Source organism: Lasiodiplodia theobromae (genome assembly GCF_012971845.1).
Source record: "Lasiodiplodia theobromae strain AM2As chromosome Unknown scaffold_22, whole genome shotgun sequence".
NCBI classification, from domain to species: Eukaryota; Fungi; Ascomycota; class Dothideomycetes; order Botryosphaeriales; family Botryosphaeriaceae; genus Lasiodiplodia; species Lasiodiplodia theobromae.
In genome coordinates this window covers 502,101-514,153 of record NW_023336428.1, presented here as the reverse complement: position 1 = coordinate 514,153, position 12,053 = coordinate 502,101, and the positions used below count along the sequence as shown (strand labels likewise).

General features: G+C 53.5%; 4 protein-coding genes across 4 annotated transcripts; 1 reads left to right on the top strand and 3 right to left on the bottom strand.

Moving 5' to 3' along the window:
* Positions 1-327: 327 nt before the first annotated feature.
* On the bottom strand, positions 328-1,933 carry LTHEOB_7433 (uncharacterized protein; the record flags this gene model as incomplete). Its single annotated transcript, XM_035516799.1, has 3 exons — positions 328-363; positions 494-1,821; positions 1,873-1,933. The coding sequence occupies 3 exons, from the start codon at positions 1,931-1,933 to the stop codon at positions 328-330; spliced, it is 1,425 nt and encodes a 474-aa protein (XP_035371404.1).
* A 3,729-nt stretch (positions 1,934-5,662) lies between these two features.
* LTHEOB_7432 (Het-domain-containing protein) lies at positions 5,663-6,317 on the top strand (the record flags this gene model as incomplete). Its single annotated transcript, XM_035516798.1, has 2 exons — positions 5,663-6,127; positions 6,192-6,317. 2 exons carry the CDS (start codon positions 5,663-5,665, stop codon positions 6,315-6,317), a joined length of 591 nt encoding a protein of 196 aa, XP_035371403.1.
* Positions 6,318-6,559: 242 nt separating this feature from the next.
* LTHEOB_7431 (uncharacterized protein) lies at positions 6,560-8,131 on the bottom strand (the record flags this gene model as incomplete). Its single annotated transcript, XM_035516797.1, has 1 exon — positions 6,560-8,131. The coding sequence occupies one exon, from the start codon at positions 8,129-8,131 to the stop codon at positions 6,560-6,562; it is 1,572 nt and encodes a 523-aa protein (XP_035371402.1).
* A 907-nt stretch (positions 8,132-9,038) lies between these two features.
* Positions 9,039-10,675, bottom strand: LTHEOB_7430 (FAD dependent oxidoreductase; the record flags this gene model as incomplete). Its single annotated transcript, XM_035516796.1, has 3 exons — positions 9,039-9,334; positions 9,388-10,344; positions 10,402-10,675. 3 exons carry the CDS (start codon positions 10,673-10,675, stop codon positions 9,039-9,041), a joined length of 1,527 nt encoding a protein of 508 aa, XP_035371401.1.
* Positions 10,676-12,053: the final 1,378 nt, after the last annotated feature.

The following is a 12,053-nucleotide window of genomic DNA, read 5'->3' as shown; positions in this document are numbered from 1 at the left end:
TACATACGTGGTCTTTGCTGCTGCATGTCTCATGACCGTTCAAGCCGGTTCGACTGCGGTCGTGGTGTGCGGTTACCGCATGTAGGATAGTCGGTATAGTTTGGCTTGGGTCGATGATGTCATGGGAAACCTAGTCAGGGGATCCATTGGTGCTAAAGACAACTGCCGAGAGGGACGGAAAACGGTTTAAGACGTCCGTTTTCAGTGTAGTATAATATAAAGTCATGGTTTCTCAATGAAAGTGAAATAAAACAAATAGAATAAAATTATCAAATGACCACTGGCTGACTTCGAAGCTGAGCAGACGAGGCCCGTCGCTGTACTAGCCTACTTGATGTCTCGACATCGTCCATGCATGGGATGCTGCTACAATAAGCGCAAGTCCAATCTTACGCTTGACCGATCCTCCGTTGGTACATACGAGACAACAAAATGTAACTTGACCTTCGCCACCTTTCCGGTACTGTGGTGAAAGTTCCCACTTTGGACTTACGATTTCTGTAACCGCGATTAAAGTGACATCAAGAGATGGATGACCAGGCTGGATCCAGGCATCGCCTGTGCTGGACTTGCGCTGGGCTGCATTGACCAGTTGAATGAAGCCATACTGGACCCGTCTTGGACCCTTTTTGCCGTTAGTCATGGTACCCTGCTCCTGTTCTTCCAAGATGTCCCCCTGTTCTTCCAAGATGTCCCTCATCTCAAGGTCTACTGTGATTGACGGAGCGGTAATCTGCATGCCTTCATGCCCGAGGAAGTCTGCAGTCCCAAGAGTGCGTATGTGTGTCAGGAGAGGTGCAGGTCGAGATGTGATTTTGTCCCCGAAATCTGGGAGGGTTCCGTAGCCGTCGATGAAATTGCCATGGTAAGCTTCAACCACGGTGACCAAAAGTCTTTGGTCAAAATGGAGAGCTCTAATGAACTTGCGAAGAGCAGCTCGAAGGCCAATACCGTACTGGATCTCGTTTGGCTCTAATGTGACACCGATAAACCCTAAAAGACTATAAAGCCGGTCCTCGGGGTTACTCGCGTCGCGTCTAAACATCTCTCGGAGTGCCGACCAGAGAGTCCAAACCTGCAGGGGTTTCAGTAAGTGGATGGTCTCCCTTGCTTTCTCCTGAACGTTCACATCCAAATATTCAAGGTAAGAATTGCGCCAATTCGTCATCTTTTCTTTCTTGACAAGATAGAGATATGCCTTGTCTTGGGTCCTTTTATCGCCGGATTCGACAGGCACAAAGTTCGCGAAACTTTGTAAAAAATCCTTGTCATCATTAGTTTGATGACAGGACATGATCGGGTTGATATCTTCGGTCTGGTCTTGAGAGATCGTGCCAGGTAAGCACAAGACAAAGTGAGCTCTGTCTCCTGACATTGCCTCTTCCTGCAGAGTCCAGGCACGGCTGTGCCAGACTGGCGCTTCTCCTTCTCGATCCAGAGGGGGTCCAACCTTGTCGACTCCGAACGGAAAAATCAAAGTCTTGGCAGCCAACTTGTAGTAGTTGGCCATGTTCACGATTTCCCGAGCCTTTTCCAATTGAGATTTCTGGTCGATGCATATGCAGTCGATCCAGAAGTAGTCCCACTTAAGGCGTTGACAAAGCCGAGCCAAAACCCTGAGGGATTCCCTTCGGACAGCCTGGACCATGATTCCTCCGGCGGCAGGGTACGGGCGGATGTGATCCGCTTTCCACGCGACGTTCTCCAGCCAGCGATGCGAAATGATAACGAAGTCCCAACTCGTAGGCTTAACCCACTCGATCTTGTTGTCTTTAACGAGGGCTTCACATGAGATAACCCGGAGCGGAAGGCCGACATCTTCTACAGACTGCGGTATGAGGGTGGTTGGACGCAGGTTGTGACACCACTCACTCCATGTATGATTTTGTTGGATATTCGAAGGAAACGAGTGCATCTCGGGATGTGGAAACATTGCTGTACAGAAGATGTAGGTTTTGGAGCAGCGAATTGAAGAAAGCTATCATAGATGCTGATGAAGTAATCGCGATGTTTTGTTGATGTAGCAAAGCGAGATTTTAACAATTTTGAGGGCAATATATATCCACAAACAGTACTCCAAAAGAATCTTAACCTAAGGCTCCGGCGAAGCCGGAGACAGCCCCCAACACACAGAAGAAAAAATTTCCGCACTAGCACTCCTCTGTACTTTGTACCGACTTACTTCGATCGGCGGACGTGGCAATATATGCCAGGTGGCACAGGCCACCAAAACAGATAACGCGCGTACTCTCTTATCTTCTCTACTGTCGTATAGTAGTAGGCACGGAATCCTGTGCTTTGAGAGCTAATTGAGCTCCGATTTCTTCAAATTAGCCGCAGTCGACGCTGTCTCGTGCGCGCGGCGGACTTGGAGGCGGCACAATCGCAAAAGAAGAAAGCGTGACGATAAACTTATTTTGGTCAAACGTCCGCGAAGTGGAGTAGCTGAATGGGTTGATCAACACGTACTTGAGTTGGAGGCTGATTGGATGTCGTCATTTCTCAAGTGCGCAAACGGGCCGAACCTTTTTTTCTATAATACGAAGCACACCGACATTTCAAATCTGCCTCGGGATGGCTTATGCGTATGCTGTGGCAGGCTGAATCAGTATTATAGTAGCTTTTTTTTTGTCTTTGAAATTATACTTACCAAACAAAGCAGAGGTCGGGCGCGGCGCCCCTTAAGCAATACAAATTTAAGGTTATCTTTGTTTATTTGTTGATCACCCTACTGCAAGCCATGGCGAGAGCCCCAAAAGATGACTGAATGATGTTCTAGAACAGCCCCTAGGCAAGTCATCAAGGTGTTGGTCAAGCGGAAGATCGCTACGGTCGTTAATGCTGCCTTTCGGATCACGGAAGAACAGATCTATCTATCGTCGCAAGCTCTAGTATCATCCGTATACCGCATAGCATGAACAGTACTCATTTGATCCAAACACTTAAAATGTTGGTAAACTATGTTAAAGTACGAAGAGCCGCACGTATATTTACCCAGAATAGAAGACCTATTTGAGCTCAGCCCCACCTCTGAATGTACGTAGTTTGCCGGTCGCGTATCTCTTGGAGAGTCAATACATTATAGTTTCCACAAACTAATCTATTAATCTTCAGACCAGCAAATGAAACCTTATCGGGGTGTCCCCACATATGCGAGGCGGAGGCACACTCCAGTGGAGACTCCAGCCTCGGAAGACACAACACTGTTGCCCTCATTGCGTGCCACACGTGATCGTCCGCTCATTAGAACGTAGGAGGATAGCACTGGTGCTACTAGATATACAGCCTCGATGAGGCCTGCTTCCTTTGCCATCTCCGTAAAATTGATGTGACAAGCCATGCCTCGTGAGTGAAGTGGTCCGCGCTGCCTCAAGTTACACGTATCACGACTGTGGATCCCCATGGCACTGTTGGCAGGTGCGATCGCCAAGGAGGACATTCTGTGCTTTCTCTTCAGGTCAATACATCACCCGTTCACCTCTTCAGTTTCGCACCACAGTCTTCGTCAGCGCACTGCAAGTTCTTGCACAGGCACAGACGTAAACGTAGCGGAGGTTTCATTGCCACTCTCTTATCGCTGCCATTTTTTTTTATTGAGCTTAGAGAAAATGTACGCACTCGAATGGAGTTAATTTTGTAACTGCCAAATGGTATGCACATGTGCAATCCGATGACTATAACGCACCCTTACTGAATCAGCGCTTATGGATCAAGCTCTCTGATCAACTGGCTTTCCGATTGAAAGAGTTGAATTGAGATTGTGGGACGAGCAAGGATCTTGACGCTGCAGGCATCCAGAAGCGGACATATCATGACGCTATGTAAGTCTTCACGGAAAAAGCATAGAAAAGAAAGACCTGTTTCCGGCAATGATTGCATAAATTGGTAGCGGTGGAGGTATGGCATCGAGCTGGAAAAATTCGCGGAGGCCAGACTTCACTGGATACCGATTCCGATGTGCCTTATCACCATTGGTGCGTGAGGATACAGTGAATTCCGTGTGATAGCAGCTGATAATTAGTGCCGATCAACAGCTGCAGCTGAGCAACATGCTGCTGTTGGGCCCATTCAGTCAGTCAGCCGATATGCCATTCTGGTGAGCCAACATCTGACGGCCCCGCCTTTGCTGATGACAACACACCTTCACTACATTGCTTCTCATGCACACAGGGTCCAATCGTCAAATTGGCAGACTCCTTCTAGCAGGAAGAGAAAGACAATGAAGTGGGGAGGTGTGAAGTAAGCTGCTCCAGTGTGGAGCTGAGACGCGCGTCTTGCTTCTTGGGAGTTGCAATGAGTTCTCATACAGAGAAACCCGAGCTTGTGGGTCCATTAATGATGGCATTTCATGCCAACACATCACGAACACTTTGGATATATTAAGTCTCTCTCCCATCCTTCTCAGGAGATCCTTAACATATCACTGTTCATCCAAAAACCCAACAGTCTCGTACGAACCTCGTCTGCTTCTACCTTTATCATTTCTTTTCTGAGAATGGCTCCGGAGCCACCCAATCAGCATATTCGATACACTTCGTTGAGCCAGGATGCAGACCACCCAGAGATACGACTCGTCACGTTGATGCCGGGGACGTGGGATGATGCGATCACCTGCAGCCTTGACGTCGTGTCGTTCGACGAAGGGCCAACATACGAAGCGCTCTCGTATGTATGGGGAGACCCGGAAAAGCGGAAGCCAATTCAACTGGGCGATCAGTCCTTCGAAGCCACTGCGAATCTATGGATGGCATTACGGCGCCTTCGCTACCACGATGCGCGTCGTGTTCTTTGGATTGATGCTATCTGTATCAATCAGAATGACAACGATGAGAAGTCTCGTCAGGTGGCCATGATGGACAAAATCTATAGCCGTTGTACGAAAGCCGTCCTCTGGCTAGGAGAAGAGCAGGGTGCTACCGAAGAGGGATCGACGTCCACGACTACCAGCAAACTAGCATGCGAGCTACTCGCGACGCTCGGGAGAGACAAGCATTTCGACGAGTTGCCGTGTTTCTCATTCGACAACGGCCAGCGACTTGAGATATCATCGGAGTATACTGAATCCTTTCAGGCACTCGGGCATTTGCTGAATTCACCGTGGTGGACAAGAATTTGGGTTGTTCAGGAGATGGTTTTACCCGAGAAAGTACAGTTTCTGTACGCATCTGAAGAGTTCTCATATGAGACTCTGAGATCAGTGGTTCACGTCCTGAATACCCACGCCACAACATGTTGCAAACCTCGCAGAATGGAACTTAAAGGTGCCGCTTTCGATCCACTTATGGTCTTTCAGGAGCAGGTGGAGCCAATGGTCTCTACACGTGAGACATGGAAAAATCGAGCCCCTACTACTTTGTTTGAACTTCGTCGACAGTTCTCCGCATTTCATGCTTCTGAAAAACGGGATCTCCACTATGCCCTTCTTGGTCTCGTTACGACATGGCGTTCTGCTTCTCCTCTGATACCAGACTACGGAGTTCCTTTGGAGAGTGCCGTTACCAAGGCAGTCTTCAAATGCATCTCAGAACAAGACGGCACGGAATTTCTACAGGGCGAAAGACAGTTTCGAAGCAGTGAGGATACCATGCCATCTTGGGTTCCAGACGTCAATTTCACTTCAATTCCATCGCAATGGGTCTTAGTCGAACAGCGAAGACTCAGAATGGCCTCTGGCTTCTCCGCCTCCGCATCTGTCCGCCAGGAAACGACACAGCTTGAGCTATCCAAGGATGGAACGCTTCTGCTACAATCCCTCGAGGTTGATAGCATTGCAAGTATTGGTACCGCCTTTGATGCACTGGAGAATTTCGAACAGGTACCAGACGTCTTCCGTCAGTGGATGGGGATGATTGGGCTTGAAATGATGGGGTGGCCGGAACAATCGCCTCAACACGGCTCGCAGTCCGATAACTTCTGGCGAACTATGATCAATGACTGCTCTGAGTTGGACACGAGCACCAGCCCCTTCTACAAACGAGCCGACGAGAATGACTATCGCAATTTACGAGAAATGTGGAACATGCTACTGAAATTTCAACCTTTCCTCGGATTCGCCAAGCTTTCGCTCTCGGACAGCTCATACGAAAGCCTACTCGGGAAGGATGCAAAGGCAATTTACCATCTCCTGGTCTGCTTGTGGCAGAGACGAATGTTCTTGACTGAACGAGGATCGATTGGCTTGGCTCCTACAGGTGCATGTCCTGGTGATGAAGTCCATATCATACTCGGATGTCCTGTCCCCTTCATCCTTCGACCGCATCAAATCCCTTTCGCTGGTGATGAATATCCGGAACCTCGCCGTTGCTATACGGTGGTAGGTACCGGATACATGCAGGAATATATGTATGGGAAAGCTTTCGAGGACGAGGACAAGAAGGACGTCAAGACTATTGCACTTCGTTGAAGACGAGGAACAATCAGCAAGGTTGCTTTGAGTTCAGGTTTCGGATACTATAGTTAGTCAGTTCATTTCTATACGAATGGAGTTCGATTTGCTATTCTAGTATACCAGTATATTGCTGTATTCGACACAAAAGCACATCACCCATCCCCTCCTCCATCACACCGGATTCCCATACCCAGGCCCCTCTGCCTCCGGATCCACCCCACCAAAGAGGGTCGAACTCCCATCCTCCTCCGCAAAGTAACACTCATCCCACCTAACCCTCCTCGGTCCCTCCCTCTTCTCCCCACTCCACCGCCCCTCTTCCTCTTCCTCCTCCTCCACCTCCCGGATCGCCTCCACCACCTCCATCGGCAAATCCACAACTTCCCTCCTCTTCTCGACCTGCCTCAACCCACTCATCTTCGCCCACCGCCACGTCGGACACGCATTCAGCACCACCGCGCCGACCACACACCACTGGCCCCGGTGCAGCGTGACGCGGTCGAACTCGACAAACGCCAGCGTCTTCCTCCGCGCCAGCAGGAACGGCACCAGCTCATCCTGCGTCACGCCCACGCAGCCGAGATAGAGATACCGCAGCGCCGGCCACCTGCTGCTGGTGCTCGCGCCATCATCGCTCGCAGCGGCGGCAGAGCCGAGGTAGCAGCTCAGCGGCAGCGCGTCGTCGTAGCGGAACGCCGCATAGCCGGACCGCCGCCGGCCGTCGGCGCTGAGGTTGAGCTTGAAGCGGTGCAGGGCGGGCGACGTGGCGTCGGCGAGGGCGGCCAGCGTCGCCGGGTCGGCCAGCAGCGCGCGGCAGAGGGAGGCGGTGCTGCTGTGCGTGCCGAAGGCCTCGGCGTATCGAGCGAACCTGTCTGAACGGGCCGCCGCCGCCGACAGGTCGCCGTCGCCCGCGTCGTAGTCATCGTCGTCGCCGCTGGCGCGGATGGCGAGCGTGAGATTCGTGACGGGCGCCAGGGCGGCGCGCAGGGAGGCGAAGCGGGCGGGCGCGAGCTTGGCGTCGGCGAGGAGGGTGACGTCGAAGGCGAGGGAGAGGGTGCGGATGTTGTGCGCCGGCACGCCCGTCATGGCGGCGGCGAGGTGGTAGAGCGGGCGTGAGTCGCGGCCGTCGTTGCTGGCGGCGGCGTGGTTGCGCGTCGGCGACGAGACGTCGCCAGGGTCGCGGTGATGATGGTCGAAGCGCTCGCGCGGCTTGCAGCGCACGCGGGTCACGGCCGTCAGGGTGGTGGCGAGGGCGGTGCGGAGGCACTCGGTGTCGAGGGAGCGGTCGAGGATGTCTTCTTGCTCGTGGTAGTAGCGCTTTTGCTTGCGGCGGTAGTGCGGGCCTTTGTTGATGCCCCATTGGTCGTCCTCCGAGTCCGAGATCGAGTCGGAGTCGTCGTGGGCCCACAGGGTGTGCGAGGTCCTGCTGTCGTAGTAGAGGCTGCGCACCGCCTTGCAGAGACGTTTGTGCTCGGCGATCTCCTTGACGTGCGCGAGCTGGCGGTGGTCTGCCGAGATGATCAGGTTCTGGAAGAGGAACTCTGCTCCCAGGTCGGCGAATGTCTTGCACACGAGCCGGGCGTTTTGGATGTCGCCGGGCGGGTGGTGGAGGTTGCGCGGCCGGTCGTACTTGTACGTCCGTTTACGGCCATCGTAAGTGATGGTTGGCTCTGAGACAAAGAATAGGATCCGCCGCGTTATCTCGGCCGGTAGTGGGAGCGTGTCGCGAGGTGAATCGCACATCGGTATGTCTGCTCGTCGAGACCGAGCTCTGGTCCAGAAACGCATCGTTGATGTTTATGTGTGTAGTTGTCCTCAATCAAGTGAGGGAGCTTCAAGTGTATCGCGGCGGTTGGCATATTAAATATACCTCGGAAGGATCCGCCGCCATGCCGCGCTACTCTGTAATTGGGCTGTTGCCTGAAGCCATTAACGATAGCCGTCGCTTCGGTCCGTTGGAATACTCCTTTTTTCGTGAAGTGCTGCCTGGAGGTTCGAGGTGATCTTGAAATAAGATAAACAAGCTTTTTTGACGTTTCTTGCGGGGAAGTGATCAGTCTCCAGTTGTGGTCCGTGCGAATAGGCCATCTAGACCGGTCCTGACTTGAAGATTAACATCTCCAGTTAGCATTTACATGGTGATGAAAATTATAGAGCCAGTAAGACTAAATAAAGAGTGAAAAAAAAAAAAGAATGGGGAATTGAGCTTGAAACCCTTTAGAGATGTTGCTACAATAATGGCCGGAACCCAGTCTGAACATCCAAGCAGCCGGCACCACTAGTTCGGGGGTTTCGCTATGGTACACTAATTTCGCCCTTGACCAGGGTTTGTAGTGGCAGAATGACTTACTGGAGGGCCTTATATACACCATGCCAAATTCCTTGTGGCATTCACTCTCCCCGCTGTTGCGCACCGACGCACAAGACACATTCACTTTCAGCTAGACGCTTCAGTCACTCCCTTGCAATATCAATGGAACCGAATTGACATTCCGGTGGTCGCACGAGGAATATGCAACTGTGAACAGAGAAATTCAAGTCTCGATCTACATGACTGTATTGATGTGACTGTCTGTCTCTGGGACCTTTATCTCCACTTTGGTCTCTATCTCATCAGTTCATCTACGTCTTCCGTTCTTCAGACAACTCACTACTTCGGAGAGGTCACAAAGCTCTTCAGATACTCAAAGACGCCGGACGTGCGCGGCTGAGGCTTGGACTCCTGCCTCGCATGGTTGCCAATCGCGCCCATCGCGTCTGCCTCGGCAACCGTAGGCAGCTTGCGAACCTCAGCAAACCTATCCTCAGTGATGAGGTAGCTCTTCGGCAGGCCGACCTCCTTGACGACCTTCTGCTGCGCCTCGGAAGCCGGGACACCCGCCTCGTCCGCCAGCACCAGTTCCACGACAGCCTTGCCGCAGAGCGTGCCGTTGGGCATACCATGGCCTGTTCATACTCGTCAGCAAGCTAACATGCGGAAATTAGCAAGACAGACTCACCGGTATAACCACCCGACAACCACACGCCCTTCCCAGGCACCTTACCCACCCACGGCACGTTATCGCGCGAGTACCCCATGATACCCGTCCACTGATGCGTCGCCTCCAGCTCCTCCAGCCCCTCCGTCTCTCCCCCGAGCTCCATGTACTCCAACAGCCGACGGCGCAGCCACGCCGCCATGCCCTTGTCCACGATGCTGTCGTCCCACACGCCGATGCGCTCGTGGTCGGCCGCGCCGTCGCCACCGCCGTACATGTAGTGGCCGGCCGGGTTGGGCACGCCCTCGTAGGGCCGCTGGTTGAGGTAGTCGTCGCCGTGGGCGGGCTGGCCCGGCTGCCCGCACAGGCCGTACGAGTCGTCCAGGCGCGGCGCGCCCTTGGGCGGCAGCAGCGACGACATCTCGCCGCGCACGGGCACGATCAGGTCCGCAAAGTCGGGCAGCAGGTGCGAGGTGTAGCCATTGGTAGCGAGGATGACGGTGCGGGCGCGGACGGCGCCGCGGGGGGTGTTTAAGGTGTGCGGGTAGGACGACGCCAGCGCCGCATCCTCAGTGGCGGAGATGGAGTCGACGGGGGTGTTGGTCTGCAGGTTGAGGCGGCCGCTCTTGACCAGCTTCTCGAGGATGAAGGTGACGAGCTTGTAGGGCCACAGCGAGGCGGCGGCGCTGGTCAGCGTGCAGCCGACGGCCTTTGCGACGCGGTGGGCGGCCAGCTCGTCGCGCTCCGTCACGACGCGCACGATCTTGCCCAGCTCCGGGTCCTTTGCGTGCAGCGCCGCCACCTCGGCCTGCGCCACGGCGAACATCTCCTCCGAGTAGTAGCTGCGGCAGCCGTCGAGCGAACGCCATTCGCACGGCACCTGGTTCTCCTCGATGTACGCCTTGACCGCGTTGTAGTTGAGCACTTCAAACTGCGTCACATCGAGCGCGCGCGCGACGGGGAGCACCTGGCAGTGGCCTGGATGCAGCGGTTAGCGGGCGGCCGTGAGGCATTGGGCTGGGCTGGTGCGTATACCTCCATTGCGGCCTGTGGCTCCCCAGCAGGCCTCTCGCGCCTCGAGGAGCACGATGCTCTTGCCCTTGGCGCGCTCATCTTCGGCCAGAAAGCGCGCTACCGAGGTGCCCGTGATACCGCTGCCGACGATGACAAAGTCGGCTTCGGCGGGGAGCTCGGGGGTGGTGCGATGGCCGAGGAGGAATTGATTGGGCTCGCTGTGCCAGAAGGATGAGGTCGAGTTGGGGACGGGCAGCCCCGCGGGCTTGTGCTCAGACGATGACGTCGACGCCATGGCGGTTATCTAGCTGTGTTGGTCCGCGTTATCGGCTCGCTTTCCCCGCACGTTTTCCGGCAGCTCTTTAAATACGTCTTGAGCTCTGGGCGATGCGGAATTGGTTGCGGAGTAGTTTTGCGTGAGAAGAATTGGAACCGTACCTAAGAGTGGGCGGGATAGCATGATTCGCAATACTCCGATGCGGGGCCTGCGATCCATCGCTTTCGTGCGGCGCCTTGCCAAATTTCGATAAGGAATGCACCCCGGCTCGACCGGCGTTCGGTGTTGCAGGGTACGGGACGGCCCTCTGGCCGGTGGCTCCGGAGTTGGCGGCTCAATGCTGCGCAATCGAGCTTAGCCAGATGTTGAAGGGGAATTCGACTGTGGCTCAAATATTGACGTTAGCATAAACATTTCAGCAACACCACTTATCAACTGTAGCAATATCGAACTACACCTTTACTTTCCCTTTGAGATCACCTTCAATATTGGGCATTAGATTCTCTTGGCTGCAGAGCATGTTCCTCCAAATTTCTTCGAGAAAAACATGGTGCCGAGATGAGCATTTTCTGAAGAGCTCAAAGGTGAGGCTAGCTGTATTACTAAGACTAGCTATATGAGCCTAAATTCCCGAATCACTGAGCCTACTCGTCTGAGAGCCCGACGATCAATGCCTGAAACGCCAACCTTTTCGAACCCGTTCTCCCTTTCTACCACTAGAAGCGCAGTGGCATGGTCTCTCGAAATGCTCGTGGGTGTTGGATCACCATCCTTTCCCAACTGGTCGTCCGGAATGTCCAAGCGATCCTCATCCATAATGATAGCGGAACATCGAATCGCTCCAGAAGGTAAAGGTGTTTTCAGCAAACTAGAGTCGGTAAGATTTATGAAATAAACTTCTTCAACCCCAAGATATCGCACCCCGAGACTTTTCTCGTTGTTGTCAAAGCCGTCAGCATCCCACATGTGGTTTTCAATCCAATAGTAGCAATCCTCTGATATCCCATCCATGGGTATCATTGTCGCCTCCAAAAATGGTGCGGTGACGCGAAGAGACTTTACCTGAGAAAGGTCGTTGCCCCCTTTCAGGAGCGTATCGAGGTCAACATCGACTGAGATGCTCCATGCCCTGATCCTGTGTGCGGGAAGGCGGTTGACCCTCACATTTCGCTCCAAGCCTTTGCAGGTCCATCCAGTCCACGACCAAGAAGGGAAGCTGGGGAATCTCTCTCCAGGGTGGTCGCATTCCCAGGATAAAGCGTCAGCGAGCTCCTCGCACCATTGTGGAGGAGATGATCGTGGTGACATCGGAAGACCGGCAATATGTCGTATGGAATTTAATTCTTCGTAGTGTGTGAGAATACCGAGAATGGCGTTGAGGACATCTTCTCGGTTC